This window comes from Vombatus ursinus, unplaced genomic scaffold (genome assembly GCF_900497805.2).
Source record: "Vombatus ursinus unplaced genomic scaffold, bare-nosed wombat genome assembly UNPS02000580.1, whole genome shotgun sequence".
Taxonomy (NCBI): domain Eukaryota; kingdom Metazoa; phylum Chordata; class Mammalia; order Diprotodontia; family Vombatidae; genus Vombatus; species Vombatus ursinus.
This window is the reverse complement of record NW_020940358.1, coordinates 3,648,692-3,665,801: the sequence shown is the minus strand read 5'-3', so window position 1 is coordinate 3,665,801 and position 17,110 is coordinate 3,648,692. Positions and strand designations below refer to the sequence as shown.

Sequence of the window (17,110 nt, the reverse complement as noted above, 5' to 3'; positions counted from 1 at the left end):
TACAGGTGAGGAAACAGACAAACAGGGTGAAGTGACTTGTCTAGGAACACATAGATAGTAATTGTTCGAGGCCAGATTTGAACTCAGGAAGATAAAGTTTCCTGACTCCCCACCTAGCTGCCTCGTAGATAGGGTAGGGGTTCTTAACATGAGAGTTTGTGAACTTGGTTTAAAAAAAATGTTTTTTTTTTTTGCAATTACAATATAATTGGTTTCCTTTGAAATCCTACATGTATTTAAAACCATTTTTTTCAAGAAGGGGTTCCTAGGTTTCAATAAACTACCAAAGGGGCATATGACAGAAAAAATGCTAAGAACCTTTGGGATAGAGTGCTACACTGAGTCAGGAAGTCCTGGATTCAAATCCTACTTCACATTTACTAGCTGTGTGATCTTGAACAAAACACTTAACTTTTGTGAATCTCAATTTACTCAGCTGTAAAACAGGGACAATATAGGAGGGATTTTGAGAGGCTCACATGGGATACTGTGTATAAAGTACTTTTTGAAGCTCTGGGTAAATGTCAACCACTACTATTCTTAATCTTGGGTCCCCAGTCCTCAAGAAAGTTACCTTGTTTTCCCTCCAGAGATGACTTTATTCTCACTTTTACCCTAGAAATAACTATCTTTCTGTCACTGTCTGATTCTGCCTATGTCTGTTCTTGGTCTGTAAATGTGTCCATTTTCTATAAATTTCCTTTACAGGTCCATTTATCTGTGCTTGTACATATGTCTCACTGTGTCCCTGTCTGTGCATGTAAATGTCTGGTCTCTGGGTCTATGCATTTATGCTTCTTTTTTTGTCTAAGTGTGTATGACTGCCCTTGTGTCTGTATGTTCCTCTGCTTTCACATGTCTGTGACCACAAACATATCTGTTTTCATGTGTTATATGCCTCTACATCCCTGTATGTGCTTGTCCATGTGTGTCTCCATGTTTTTCTATCTGTATATCTGTTTCTGTGCATGTGTACATAAGGGTAGAGGTCTGATGGGAAGGCCTTGGCACAGATCCACAGAAACACAGAATCTGAGAGTTGCGAGCAAAGATGTGCTGGCCTGAGAGAGCCAATTATTAAATTTTTAGTGCCTGCATTTATACCTTGGAAATTGACAAACACTACAAATTAGGGCTTGATATATTGGTTTTTGAGTTTTTTTTTGTCTAGCCTTAAGAAAGTAATGGAGAAAGTGTTAATAACTCAGCTTAAAATGAAAAGTGTGGCTGGTATACTCCCCCCCCCAACCCTCAGAGTCAGTTGTTAAACATTTACCAGCACATTCCTAGATGAAAGAGACTTCAGCAGCCCTCTCATCCAACCCATTTATACAAGAAAGGAATTCTTCATGTCACTGCTTGAAGATTTCCAAGGAGGGGGACCCTACTAATTCCACTCACTTTGGGGTTTGATAGAAATAGAGATGGGAAGATCGACCCAGAAAAACAATTGTTAAGTACCTGCACTCTACTCTGAATGTATCTTGAATGTGCATATTAGAAAGTAATCCTCTTGAGTAGGGTTTCCTTTTGTTTTTGTTTTGTTTTTGCTTTTTCTTTGTGTTCCCAGGACTTAGTATCATATCTGACATGTGGTAAACATTTAAAAACTGCTTGTTGATTGATTGGTTAATTGATTTTATTGCTGGGCAAGTGCATCAGTACAGGAGGTCAGGCATATTTATCATAGAAGGTGTCAGTGGAGAGGAGTTTTGAATAGGGTTTGGAAGCAGTGGAGGGTCATGGATTGGAGTATGGAAGGGGGAGGTAGGCTGGTGAATGCCTATTCCATAGCACCACTCACGACTGACCTTCACACATGTCCCTAAGCTTGACTTCGAGTGAGGATGATAATTTAATTTGGACTGCCTAGACCCTTTGACATCCTGCACCTAAAATGTTTATGGGGAATTAAGCTCCCTGTCTCCCCTTGCCTAAAACTCCATGGTTGGTAGGTTGGGAAGGGGAATAGTTGCCTGCTCTGCTGCCCCCTTGGGGCCCTGGCTCCCTGCCCAATGGTAAGGTGGGGGTGGAATGGGTAGGGGCCGCCAGGATGGCTGGCAGGCATCCCCTGGGAGTCAGGAGCAGGAGGCTCAATGTTTCTGGGAATTGTGTGTAGGGAGGGGAAGAAGGGGGGAGTAGTAAGTAGTGAGCTCAGGCCTCAGTCCTCTTGGGATGCCCATTCCCAGACTGGGGGTGGGGTGGGGGACGCACAACCCCTATAGTTCATCCTCTCCTTCCCTCTGCCTCCCTGTTACTGCTTAGACTCTGCACTCCTGGTAGATGAACAAAGGGCAGTTCTTAAAGCCCATTTCCATCCATTGTCTCATTTGATCCCCTGGAGAGCCCTGGGACTCAGGCAGGGCAGGTATTATTTATTATTTCACTTGCCTAGCAAGCTTGTTGGAAGTAGAGCTGAGACTAGTACCCTAATCCCTTGACTCCCAGTCCATGGCTCATTCCCCTACAAGATGCTAACTGATGATGATGATGATGATGATGGCAATGACAATGATAATAACTATAACTACATTTCTACAGCATTTCAAGGTTTATACAGCTCTTTCTAAAAAACAACCCTGTGAGGTTGGTAATGTATTACTATCCTCCTCTTCCAAAAGAGGAAGCAGATTCAGAGAGGCTGACGATGACTTGTCCAGGGTCACATGGCTAATTAATTTGAGAGCTAGAGGTGGAACCCAGGACTCCTGATTATAGGGCCGGTGCTTTTCCCATTACACTGTTTGTTCTCTGGGCTGTGCTTTTCTTTGACCCTGGCAGGACTGACAGCAGCAGACAGGAAGACTCATTCCCCAACCACACCCTGAAGGGTGGAAAGGCACCATGATCCAAGCCCAGAGTGACAATTTTAAATGCTAAGTAAATTCGCTGAAGTTTGACTGTAGGAGAAAGTTATCAGGGTTAGGCACAGACTTGGCAGTGGTGGACTGGGGGTGGGGCTCACTCAGCAGAGGGAAGAGAAGAGGGGTCCAGGCTAAGGAAAGGGGTGATGGTGGTCAAGCTTTGGAATGGATTGTGAAAGAAGGGGTGGGCCTCGTATTGATGGTGAGGGGTGTGAGTGTGTGTGTGTGTGTGTGTATGTGTGTTTTAAACCCTATAGAAAAGCCTGACATCTGTCTGGTGGAGGGAGGTGGAGGCAAGCATGGCAGAGGTGACTTTGTGCCTACAGGGCCCAGTGTGTCAACATGGGAGCAGCTGAGATTGCTGCTCTTGGGAGGGAAGTAGCAGCTTCTCACCTCCCCCAACTCAGGGACCACGGGAAGTGTGGCCTGGGGGGGGACTCCTGTGTGAGAGTTCAGCAGGCCAGCGCTTCCCACCACTTCCCACTGCAGCTTTATCTGCTGCCCAGCCCTCCCTCTCAGCTCCCTAGCCAGAAGGGAAGCGCCTGAAGCCAGTCTGCTGGGGTCAAGGGCAGGAGGGGGAGGAGAATGGAAGGTAGGCTTGGGACACAAATAGAAAAATAAATGACTTGCGCTTCCTATTTTTCACTGGATGGGAGAGACAGAGAGAGAGAGAGAGACAGAGAGAGAGAGAGAGAGAGAGAGAGAGAGAGAGAGAGAGAGAGAGAAAACGCGCGAGTACTCACACGTGCGCACTAGATGACTACCCTCAGGCCAAAGGTAAGACCTGGCCCATACCTCTGCTAATTCAACTTCAACCACTGATCAGCCAAACCTCTCAGATCCAAGGAAGAAAGATTAGAGCCCAAGTCTGGCATGACTGGAGAGAGGTCTGGTGGATTCTTCCTTCCCTGTGACTCAACCTCCATATCCTTCAGTGGTGTAGCTTGGAGACAACCTTGTCTCTCAGGAAGCCTTTGGTATAAGGGGAGCAATCATGGCCCTGAGTTTCATGGGCACAGATCATACACACAGAAAAAAGGGCAACCCAAGATAACATTCGTGCACTCCCATACTGAGGGGAAGGGGAAAGGAAATTGACCACAATGGGCTTAGGTAGGAAGATTTCTTGGAAGAACCAAGTTCTGATGGAATCAAGATCTTAGTGAGATTCTCTTAGACTGCCTCTTCTGAAATGCTGGAAGGGAGAACTTCCAGATGAGAAAGCTAAGCTTAGAGAAAGGGATCTGTATGGAGTTAGGGCTAGAGGCTGGGCTGGGTTGGGCTGAGCTGAGGTCATGGGAATGGCTAAATCTGCTGGACCTTGAGGTTCTCCTGAGGATTCCTGCTTCAGCAGGTTGGCTCCTGAAGAGGCCAGGGTTTGGTTTCCTTTCCAATTTGGAGGTGGTGGGGGGAGGGTGAGAGGACTGAAGCTCCAGGGTCCACAGTCAGGCAAGGCCATCAACTGTTCCTTAAAACATGAGACTGCCCTGATATTTTTTCTTAGAATAAAAGGCAAGGTGGGAGTCCAGGGGATGGGGGTTCTGAGGAGTTTGGGCATGAGGCTTCAGAGAAATCTGGGAGATGGAGGGTTTTTAAAGGAGTTTGAAGGATAGGGGAGTTCTTAAAGGAATCTAGGAGCCATAAGTTCTTAGAAGTCTAGGAACAGGGAAATTCTCAGTGGGAGATGAAGGATGGTGAGATCTCAGGGGGATGGGGGAGTGGTTTATAGAGGAGTCTGCAAAATAGACTTCTTTTCAAAGAGATGAAGGGTTTAGATGGTCAGGACCACAGGTCTGAAAGAGTTGGAGAGCTAGACTGGGGAGTGGAAGTTTTCTAGGGTGGTAGGAGATTCTTAATTCTTGGGTGTCCGGATTGATTGGTCTTTGTGGAATTTTAGGGTAGACCTTAGTAGAGGCTCAGGTGAAAAGTGGAATCCCATCACAGGGAGAAGTAAGCAGAGTGGAATCCACTCCCTTCTATCCCAAGTCTCATTTTCCCCTAGACCTTAATCTTTTTTGGGTCCCTGACCTTCAACAAAAGGAATAGGGGAGTTGTGTCTTCTTGGAGTCTGACTCAGGGACCTAGGGTGTGATCTTCCTTGCCAGTCTCATAGTGGAATTTGTCTCCCATGCTCCTCACTTCAACCCACTTTAGCCCTGTCAAACCTCAAAGTGTAAAAGCACATTTCCAGTCAGCTCTCAATTATTCAAAGACAGATTTTCAGAAGCAAAATTCAATTCTAGGCTGTCATTCCCAAACTTTCAGGCTTGTAAATCTGATTCACTGGTATATTTGTCTGAACTGTTCAGGTCAAGGAAGTGAAACCTGCTGCCTCAGACAATCAAAGAATGTCTTCCAGATTCCAGAAGAGAAAAAAACTTTGGATTATCAGCATGTTACAGTGGGAAAAAACATACTGGAATTGGAATCAGAGGGCTTGTATTTGAATATCCCTTCTACTAATTAGCTGTGTGACAGTGGGTAAGTCACTAATCTTCCCTGGGCCTCATTTTATCCAGCTATAAAGTGAAAGGGTTGGATTAAATGACCTCTAAAAGTACCTTCAGCACCAAACCCTACTATCTGAGTCTAGGGATTTTCCTCAACATGGTTCCTCTTCATTCCCTTGGGTAATTGAGAGTTAGACAAGAGCTTCCTGGGGATTCAGAGAAGAATGCAGGAAGGAGATGGGAAGGGAGAGGGAAGGCTTGACAGTCAAAGTTTGGGACTCCATCCCTCCCCCACCCCCATCATCAGTAACTGGGTGCTGAGGAATGTGAGCATGGGGTCTCAGAACAGCAGTTATTGGACACCCCATGAATGAGCAATGGTGAGGTGGCACTCCAAACATCCTGTGTATCTACCTACAGGACAGGAGAGTGGGGTATGTGTGTGTATGCCTCCCCAACAACAGTGCTTCCCAAACAAGGTAGTGCTCGCCCAAACTCCCTGTATCTTCCCAGCACTTTGCCATGATGTCATCTCTCGGCATCTCTTTAGAAAGGTCAGGGAGCAGAGAAGGGCTAAGGGATCAGGTGGGAGAGAGAGTGGCTGGGGTGGGGGGGTGTGTGTGGAGGGTAAGGAAGGCTTGGTTTTTCCTATTTTCTACCCAGACTCTGGAAGGAATAAGAAAGGTACTCTCCTTCCTCCTCATCACCTTTTACCCTTTATGTGGCTCAACACTGCCACCTGAAGGCTTCTACTAATTACTGCCCTAAAGGGCACCCCTTGGGTCACTCCTAGGTCCTCCCCTTCTGGACACCCCAAAACTCTAGCACTTACAAAGACCTCTTTGGGCACAGCCACCTCTGCGATCTTCAACCTCATCCCCAACCTGCTATTCGGGCCCCATGCTCCCAACTTCTGCCTCAGCTTGAAGGCCACTTTATCCTTTGGGAGGAAGAGGCAGGCCCTCCCATCAGTTGTTACTATGAAACCTTGGTCCTAACTACCCACTGGGGGACACTGGGCAAGTTTCATATTCATTTTTCCTGATCTCCTTGGCCTCCCCACAGCAGTTATTGCAGATCTTTTCTCTCATTAATTCCATCTTCCTCTCCCACTGCCCTCTACACTCTTTCAGAGGGGATTCTTACCTGCTTTATAGAAAATAATGAAACCACTGGAAACGAACTTCTTCATGTAACTTCTTCTTCATCCCCACCCATACTACATTGACCCTAGATCTCATCTCACCTACTGTCTTTTCCTCTGGTTTCAGAGAATGAGGTTCTCATTCTCTCTAAAGTTTTCCATCTTCGCTCTTGATGACTCCTCTCATGTCCTCTGGCATCTTGCTCCACCAATCTCCTCCCCACCATCCTCTTTCATCTCTTTCTTTTCTATAGTATTTTATTTTTTCCAATTACATACAAAGATAATTTTTAACATTCATTTTTTAAATAAAATTTTGGGGTTCAAAATTTCTCCCTCCCTTGTCTTGTCTCTAAGATGGCAAGCAATTTGATATTGGTTATGTATGTGCAATCATGTAAAACATATTTCCATATTAGTCATGTTGTCTTTCATCTCTTTCATATTTAGTTTTTTCCTTTCCAATGACTCCTAACCCCACTGTCTACAATCAAGTATGGCCAATCCTAAATACCTTCCCTCTCCTTCTTTTATTCTTTTGAACTCCTGTCCTGTACTCTACCACAGATTCATTTATACTCATTATTTCACCTTCCTTACATCCCACTCACTTGTAAACTGACTGCAGTTAGGATTCCATTCTCATTCAACTAAAACTGTCCTCTCCAAGGTCACCAACCACTCCAGACTCCCACAACTAATGTTATTTTTTTTTCGGCCTTATTCTCCTTGACTTTTCAGCCTCTTTAAACAATGTTGTTCACCTAGTCCTCGATTAATCCCTTCTTCCTTGGCAGGAAGACACTGTGCCACTGTCCTGAGATGCTACATTTTCCTAGTTCACCTCCTATCTCACTGACTTTGTCTGTCTCCTTTTTCTGGCTTCTCTTTATCTTTCTAACCCCTAAATTCTAGAGTTACCCCAAGGCTTGGTTATTGATCATTGTGATGTGGGAGCTAAACCTTGAACTTGGAAAGAAAAAGACTTGGGTTTCAAGTCCTAATTCTGGTACTGTGAGCCTGGGCAACTAAATTAAATTTTCAGAGTTTCAGCTAATTAATTTGCAAAAAAATACTTGTATTGTCTACCTCATAGGGTCATTGAAAAGAAAATGCTTTGTATACTGCAGTTCCTTGAACAGTGTGAAACAATGGTCCATTTCCCATCTCCAAGCCTTTGCACTAGCTATCCCCTATACCTGGAATGCTCTTCCTCTTCACCTTAACCTCTTAGTTTCTTGGCTTCCTTCAAGACACAGCTTAAATCTCACCTTCTACAGGAGGACTTTGCCAGTCTCCCTAATTGCTGTTGCCTTCCCCTCTTAGATTGTTTTCTAGCTACTCTGTGTATATCTTTTATGGAGTCAGAGACTGTTTTTGCCTTTCAATGTATCCCCAGCACTTAGCACGGTACTTTGCACATAGTAAGCCCTTAGTAAACATCTGCCTCAGTTTCCTCATCTGTAAAATAGGGATAATAATAGCATCTACCTCCCACGGTTGATGTGAGATAAAATGAGAATTTTTTTTCACTTAACAGTATTTTATTTTTTCCAGTTACATGTAAAGATAGTTTTTAACATTCACTTTTTTGTGACTTTTTTATTTTTAAAATTAATTTATTTATTTTTAGTTTTCAATATTCACTTCCATAAGCTTTTGAGTTTTAAATTTTGTCCCCCTCCCTTCTCTCCCCTCCCCAAGATGGTGTGCAATCTGATATAGGTTCTACATATACATTCTTATTAAACATTTTCACATTAGTCATGTTGTAAAGAATAATTAGAATGAATAGGAGGAACCACTAGAAAGAAGAAACAAAAACCATTCACTTTTATAAGATTTTGAGTTCCAAATTTTTTCTCCCTCCCCTCCCTCCACCCTCCCTAAGATGGCATGCAATCTGATATAGACTATACATGTACAATTATATTAAACATATTTCCATATTAGTCATGTTGTGAAAGAAGAATAAGAACAAAAGGGACAAACCATGAGAAAGAAAAAAAAAGAGAGAAAATAGTATGCTTCAATCTGCATTCAGACTGCATAGTTCTTTCTCTGGATGTGGATAACATTTTCCATCATGAGACTTTTGGAACTGTCTTAGATCATTGTATTGCTGAGAAGAGCCCCATCACATAATGTTGCTGTTACTGTGTACAATGTTCTCCTGGTTCTGCTCACTTCACTCAGCATCAGTTCATGTAAGTCTTTCCAGGTTTTTCTGAAGTCTGCTTGCTCATCATTTCTTATGGAACAGTAGTATTCTATTACATTCATATACCGCAACTTGTTCAGCCTTTCCCCAATTGATGGGCATCCCCTCAATTTCCAAACTTTTGCCACCACAGAAAGAGCTGCTATAAATATTTTTGTACATATGGGTCCTTTTCTCGTTTTTATGATCTCTTTGGGATACAGACCTAGTAGTGGTATTTCTGGATCAAAAGGCATGCACAGTTTTATAGCTCTTTGGGCATAGTTCCAAATTGCTCAAAATGAGAATATTTGTAAAGTGCTTTGCAAACCTTAAAGTACCACATGAATACTGGCAATTATTGTTGACTGACTGATGGAATTGCCTTGCCAAAGTCACATGGGCAGGAACCATCAGAAGTGCATTTTGAACCTAGATCCTCTTATTCTTGATCTAACAGGCTTTCCACTGTGTGATGCAGCCTCTTTGACAAATGCTTGTAGATTGATTGGAATTCCTACTAATGAAGACTGGTATAAGACTTCTAGAGTTACATATGCAAATATTATTATCTCTATTTTGCATATGAGAAAACTGAGGCTTGAAGAAGTTAAATGCCTTAACCAGGGTCCAATAAGCATGAGAGACAGGACTTGATTCTAGGCCTCCTAACTCCCAATTACTATACTTTTTTTCACTGAAGTATATGGTTTCTGTAGACCTACAGCTTTGATCTTTTGAATTTTTCAGGAGGCACAGGAAAGATTACTGATAAAAGATAATTGTTGGGGAAGTGGATACCTTTCTTTTTCTTCTTCTGGTCATTATGGGTCGTTTAGGATTATAGGGTCAGAGATGTAGAGTTGGAAAAGATCTCAGAAGTCGTCTAGTCCAACACTTATTTTAGAGATGAGGAAAGGGACCAGAGAAGATGGATAACCTGTAAAAGGTTGTGCAGTAAGGGGCAGAGTGAGGATTTAAACCTAGGCCGCCTTACTCCAGTACTGTTAGTACTTTTTCCACTGCCTCACGATTATTCCTGGGTCCCTCCAATATATTTGTGACCTGAACCTCCTAAAATGGTTGATGATGTCCAATGGAACTCACCACCCTGGGAAAGCAATGCCCTAATGCTAACAGTAATAATAATAATACTAGTAATACACAATAATAATGATAATAATAACTCACATTTAAATAGTGCTTTAGGTTTTGCAATGTGATTTACATAATTAGCTAATTATGCAACATATCTTAAAAATGTTTTCTATGATGTCTATTACTTAGATTCAGAAAGATAAGTCCAAGGTTTGAGGAAACATAGTAGGCACTTGTTAATTTATTTACTAAGAGAACCCTTGAGATTTAACTAAAATTAACTGAAATAATTAGCAACTTCAATAAAGTAGAAGGACCTAAAATAAACTCACAAAATCATCAGCCTTTCTGCATATTATTAATAAAGTCTAGCAGAAGATATAAAGAAGAAATTCCATTCAAAATAACTACAAAATGTTACTGTGCTGTAAGAGATGATAAGCTGTCTGATTTTAGAAAAACATGGAAAGACTTGCATGAAATAATGAAATGAGCTGAACCAAGAGAACGTTGTATACAGTAACAGCAATATTGTTAACAAGACTAGCAATATTGTGAACATGAAGTCATTCTGAGCATTACAAATTCTCAAGACAACTACAAAGGACCTATGAAGGAAGACGCTATCCACCTTCAGAGAAAGAATTGATAAATAGAAGTAAGCATCATATGATTTTACATATGTTTATAAATCTTTGTCAAATGGCAGCCTTCTCTACTGCAGGGTGGGGAGGGAAGGAAACTGTTCAGAACTTAAAATGTAACAAAAAAAACCCAAATAGAATTAAATTTAAAAAATTAAAGAAAAACAAGAATGCCAGCACCTTAAGGGCATGGACTTGTGTTTTTGTCTTTCTATCTCCAATGACTAGCATGCTGCCTGGAATAGAGTAAGTGTTAAAGAAATGCCTGGCAAATTAAAGCCCTCTGTTCTAAATAAAATGGCTTGTTCTCTGTTTCCAAAAAAAAGCCCCCAAGACCAAAAAAACCCCACCAAAAAACAAAAAAAACCCAAACCTACAAAATTGATAAAATATATGGGAGGCCTCCTACTAAGATATAATCAGAAATGTGTAACTATAACTACAAAATACTTTTTTACAGAATGTGGCAATATAATAAAAACTATGATACTACCTTAATTAACTTACTTATTCAGTTCTACACCAATCAAACTATAAGGAGTTTCTTTATAGAACTAGACAAAATGAAAACAAAATTTATCTGGATGAAAAAAGAATCTCAAAGGATATATTGATAAAAAGTAGGAATGAAGGGGGTTTGGCAATAATACTTAAAACTATACTACAGAGCAGAAATCATCAAAACTATTTGCTATTGATTAAAAAACAGAATAGTTGATTAATGGACCAGATTAGGTAAACAAGACTCAGAAACAATGAATATTGTACCATAGTGTTTGATAAACCCAAAGTTACGATCAGCAGAAAGTCTTATTTGACAAAATCTTCTGGTAAAATTGGAAAGCAGTCTGGAAGAAATTAGGATCAGATTTAGAGTTTATTCCATTACTCTAAAAAGCTATGTGACCAAAATATAACAGGTCATGTTATAAAAAACAAAACAACTAGAAGAGAAAGCTACCATGGCTAGGGGATGAATTATTAAAAAATTTTTTTCTATTGATTTTTTTATTAGCGGAGGTTAATGAAATATATCAAATTACCCCATATCACCTAAAGTGAGTGATAAGAAGAAATGCTTTGGTACATTTTCCAGGTGAGGACACAGTTCTATTACTTGGGTGTTTGGACACATTAGTTGTTTATGGCCAAGCTGGATTAAATGTCAGTCAAACAAGCATTTATTAAGTGCTTAGTATGTGTCAGGCACTGTACTAAGCAGTGTGAATGAAAAGAAGGGCAAAAAATAATACTGCTCTCATGGAGTTCATAGTCTTACATATATACGCATATATATATGTAGTCTTACATATATATACATATAGATGTTTCCACCTGGAGGTATTTCACACTCAGAATGTCCTTAACAAAGAAGGGAATGCTTTATGTACTATCAGGGTACTTTGTTATATATTTGAGGTGTTAGGAAAACCCAGAATTATAGGATCAAGTAGCCCAACATCCTCATTTTCCACAGGAGGAAACTAAAATCCAGAAAAGTGAATTGATTTACCCAAGTCAAGCAGGCAGTAAGTATCAGACTGGAGATTCGAAACCCAGACCTTCTGTATTAGACTTTTGCGGATGCCCAATTTGAAAAGCAGGCAGCAATGTTTGCAGGAAAAAGAGGATCACAGCTGTTTGTATTAGTGATCAGTTTACTCCTAGGGGTTCTGACACTATCAGTTACTCTACAAACATTCATTAATGATAACAATAGCAAACATTTACATAGTGTTTACTATGTGCCAGCCATTGTGCAGCCAGCCAGTGATATGGAGGTGTGCTGGGTACCCAGGCCTTTCTCCCAGGGCTATAGTTAGGATCTAAGATCAGGAGATGGAATTATGTAGTTGGCATAATTATGTAATTGGCATGGGGTGGAGGTTGGGATTGTCAGCATGCTCAGTTTGCCCAATGACTAAGATTGAGCATATCTGTGTCACTCCAATTCCAAATCCAGATCTCTTCATTTTGTATTTATTTCCTTGGATAAAATGTTTCATTTCTTTTCCCTTAATTGGGGGGGAGTGATTACTTAGTAAGTTAGTGATTAATGTAGCAACAGGATTTTAGGTCTATCCTTTGCTATTGTTCTCATAGAGCTTGACATGACTGTAATGGATTATGGGTGCACTACACATTGCTACCCTGGAAGTTACTGTTGTTCAGTCATTTCAGTCGTGTCTGACTCTTCATGGCCCCATTTGGGGTTTTCTTGGCAAAGATACGGGAGTGGTTTGCCATTCCCTTCTCCAGCTCATTTTACAGATGAGGAAATTGAGGCAAACAGGATTAAGTGACTTGCCCAGGGTGACACAGCTAGTAAGTATCTGAGGCCAGATTTGAACTTAGGAAGATGAAGCTTCAAGATGCTAGGCCTGGAGTTCTATCCACTGGACCACCTAGCTGCCCTGGAAGACCATGTGAAATTGTTTCTCCCATGACAAACTTTGTGGTTTTTAGGCAGACCAATGGAAAACTACTACCCAATCTGGTGTAACTATATCTTGTTAACAGATTGCTTGTTCACAGAATATTCCAACTACTCCCAAATCTATGCTATCCCTCATCTGTCTTTCTGTCTTCTCAGTTACAAAAAAACTATATACAATGTAGAGATTTTGCCTGGGGAGGAGAAGAACCTGAATATGGTACCCGTTTCTATGTCTATGGTCTGGCTGCTGAAATAATTCCTGCACTACAAAAAATGTAAAATGCCTTAGCTAAACAAGAAAACAGAGTATTGAATCAATTCTTAAACACTAATGAGAACCTGATTTCAAAGGCTGCTTCATTTTTATATTTATTTTATTTTTGTTATATTTGAGCTCCAAGCTATTTTCTTCCCTTCCTCCCCACCCTGCACTAGAGAAGGCCAACATCTATACAGATGTGAAACTATACAATACATAGTTCCATGTATCAGTTCTTTCTCTGGAGATGGATAGCATCTTCCTTCATAGCCTTTGTAGTGGTTTTGAATAGTCATATAATTCAAAATAGCTTAGTCATTCACATTTCTCTTCAAACACTATTGCTGTTATTGTATACAACATTCTCTTGGTTCTGCTTGTTTCACTCTTCATTATTTCATGTAAATTTTTCCATGTTTTCCTAAAATCAACCTGCTCATCATTTCTTATATAGCACAGTAATATCCCATTACAATCATATACACAACTTATTCAGCCAACTGATAAGCCACCACAAAAAGAGCTCTATAAATATAAGTATATAAGGTTCTTTTCCTTTTTTCTCCAATTATTTAAATCTGACTTTATCTGCATAAAAAGTGTTTTATAATTATGTTCATATAGTTCCTGGGTTTGTCCTGGTAGGTATATTCCCAGGTATTTTATACTGTCTATGGTTATTTCAAATGAACTATTTCTTACTATCTCTTCTTGTAGGGTTTTATTGGTAATACATAGAAATGCTGATGATTTAGGTGTTTTTATTTTACATCCTGCTACTACTTTGCTAAAGGGCTTATTCTTTTGCACTTAGATTCTCCAGTTTGATCCCAAATATTCCAGGAAGTACGGAATGGTTAGTCCTTGATTGATTTATGGTATTTCTGAGTCTGAGGGATAGGATCATAGATTTAGAGCTGGAAGGGAGCTCAGAAGTTATCTTATTCTCCTTTCCTGGGCCTACTGATCTCCCTAGCTTCCTTTAAGTCCCAACCAAAATCCTCTTTTACTGGAAGACTTTCCCTACTCTTCTTAATTCTAGTGCCTTTCCTCTGTTAATTACTTTCTATTTATCCCATATATAGTTTACTTGTATATATATGTGTTTGCACACTTTTCCTCCACTAGATTGTAAGCTCCTTGAGGGCAGGTATTGTTTTTTGCCTCTTTTTGTATCTCAAGGGTTTAGCACAGTACCTAGCACATAGTAGGTGCTTAATAAATTTTGATTGATTACTTCAACCACCTCATTTTACAAATGAGAAAACTGGGACCCTGGGAGAAGGAAGTGACTTGCCTAAGGTTACAAAGCAAGAAGTTGGCAGAGGAAAATTTTAACTCAGGTTTTCTCAGTCTAAAGCCAGTACTCTTTCAACTGTACCACAATGTAATGGGACTGAGCTGGACTGTCCAGGAAGGGGAGGGGTGAGCCAATATTCCTGGAAGGTTTTAAAAACAAAGGTAGGCAAAGGACTGGGAGCCATCCTGGGCTGTTAAGCCAGAATAGAAAGGAGCCTGGATACTTTAATATAGCTCTGGGAGACTAAGGGAATCATAGCGGGACAAAGATTTTCATCTTGATAGGACAGATTAATAACCTTGGGAGTCCGCCAGTCTCTACTGATGACATTCCTTCGTAGGAATCCTTGCAGTCTTATTCTCAATAGTTCTTTAAGTGTATCTTTTCCCTTTTGAAAAGCAAACCCCAAACTTCTTGGGGTATCAGCTGGCAGAACTGGAGAAGGAAAAGAGGGGAACGGAAGTTTCAGAATTCAGGGCTAAACATAAGGTTCAGAAATTTGAGGTTGACATAGAATAGAGAAAATTGAGACTGAAGGTTCAGTGCTTAAAACTCAGAACACTTCATAGATCAGGAAAAATTTGGGGCTTGAGAATCTGTCTTGGGGAGCTTTAGTTACTGTTGTGATGATTCCCTGAGTAATTGGAGGTTCCTGACTATGGGACTATTCACATTTCCAAAGCTGAGCTTTTCCTCTTTTCCCCACAAAACCAGTTCCAATCTTAACCACCTTATTTATCTACCTCATCACTCAGGCTTTAAACTTCAGTATTCTCTGACTTCGCTCTTCTCTCTCCTCTAGCCCAGTGTAATCTGTGGCCAAGGCCTGTCCTGTCTTCTGAAATGTCTTGAGATCTGTGTCTTTCTCTCTATTCCCAAAGTCCCCTCTAAGTCCAGGCCTAGGTCAGTTATTCCATCAGCTTTCAGCTTGTTTTCCCTGCTTTGGGCCTCCCACCAGCCCTGAAAAGGCTGCCAGACCAATCTTCTTTTAACTAGCTCCCCCCTCCAAATCCTGCCCTGTTGCTCCCCCTTACAGATAAAAATCGAAACTCTTTAATCTGGCATTCTCTTCTTCCCCATCCTTCCAACTATAGTCTGGCTCTAATTTACTTCATCTATCAATAATAATGTCTTACATTTGTATAATGTATCTATTCCAGCTCCTACAAAGCCTTAGCTTCATTCCAGCCCTACATACTTTTTTTTTTATTCTTTTGCTGGGACCTTCCCACAGACTCTGAGAGCTCTAGGCTGAGGATGGTGATGGGGATAGTGACAGGGTTGGTGGTGGTTAATGGGAAGGTGATGTACTGTGTGCTACAAGATGAGGCAGAGTGTCTCTGTCATTGAAAGCTCCGGTACAGGAAGAAGGGGGTGTCTGCCTGTGGGAGCTCCGGGACGGGAAGGGGGGGTTGTCTGCCTGTGGGAGCTCCGGGACGGGAAGGGGGGGTGTCGGCCTCTGGGAGCTCCGGGACGGGAGGGGGGTGTCTGCTTCTGGGAGCTCCGGGAAGGGGCGGGGGGTGTCTGCCTCTGGGAGCTCTGCGATGGTGCGGGGGGTGTCTGCCTCTGGGAGCTCCGGGATGGTGCGAGAGGAGGGAGGGTCATCATCCCTTTTCTTTCGCCAGCCTGCCTTTCTTCCTCCACTCACTTTCTTGTTCAGTCCCACCCTTTCCAACTCCCTGGGTCCCGACTGTTAGCCTGACTCTCCGGACCTCCTTTCTGAGAAGAGATGTTACCACCATCCCCCTCCCAAAGCCGCACGTCCAGCCCACCAGACCAGCTTTACAGAAGCTTCTCCCAGTGAATTGTGGGGCTTGGAGTCTTCCCTTGATGCGGAGAGGCAACAGATGGCAGGCCAGAGACCACGCTTCCCACAACGCCGTGCGAGGGCAAGGTCGCCTGGTAGCCGCGAGCCTGGGGCGGGGAGGGGCGGGGCAGGCTCGAGAACTACACGTCCCAGGATGCAGCGCGGTGGAGCCGCTGAGCCTGAGGCGTTTGAACGGCTGCTCTCCCGCCCCGGGCGCTCACTGGCAGCGGCGGCTGCGTGGTCGTTGCGGGGAGCCGGGGGCGGGACAGGACGAGCAGCTCAGGGCCCGGATTGCGGCAGCGGGTGGAGGACTCCCGGGCCAGGCGGTGCGGCGGCGGCGGCGGCTGGGACAGGGCCTGAGCGAGCCGCCCACGGGACGATGATGGGGAAGGAGGAGGAGATCGTGCGGATCGCCAAGCGGCTGGACAAGATGGTGACCAAGAAGAGCATGGTGAGGTCATGGCCCCCCGAGCGCCTCCAGACACCCCGAAATTGCCCTTTGAAAAACCCCCGAATTCCCTCCAGAGATATCCCTCCTTAGAGAGTTCCCTTAGCCGCGACCGCCTTCAGGGACCTCCAAGAGGGACCCCTCCAGAGACCCCCAATATTTCTCTCATGCCCAGTAGTAGACCCTCCCCCTTTTTCTTGATGTCCCCGAGATCCTTTTAGAGACTCCCCTAAGAGACTCTGTTATTTCCCCAAGAGATTCTCTCCAAGACACCTTCCCGGGTCCCCTCTCCCGCCGCCCACCAAACCAAAACTGAGCCTTGTGACTTCACCACAGAAATACCCTTAGAGGTCTCCCAGACCGATAATCCTCCCAGAAACCCTGAGACAAAAATCACTGAGATAGCCACCCTTGACATCCCCAGAGACTGTACTCAGAGACCCTCTGATAGCCACCCTT

General features: G+C 42.6%; 1 protein-coding gene across 3 annotated transcripts in view; it reads left to right on the top strand.

Annotated features, from left to right (window-relative positions):
• The first annotated feature begins 16,547 nt into the window (after nucleotides 1–16,547).
• The window catches only part of TCEA2 (transcription elongation factor A2), a 35,854-nt gene continuing 35,291 nt past the window's right edge, over nucleotides 16,548–17,110 (top strand). For all 3 annotated transcript variants that reach the window (XR_003568249.1, XR_003568250.1, XM_027852065.1), the window contains exon 1: nucleotides 16,548–16,654. Coding sequence is in view for 1 of the 3 variants with exons in the window: in XM_027852065.1 (XP_027707866.1) it covers nucleotides 16,583–16,654 (72 nt within the window). In the remaining 2 variants the exon portion in view is untranslated. The remainder of the gene's footprint in view (nucleotides 16,655–17,110) is intronic.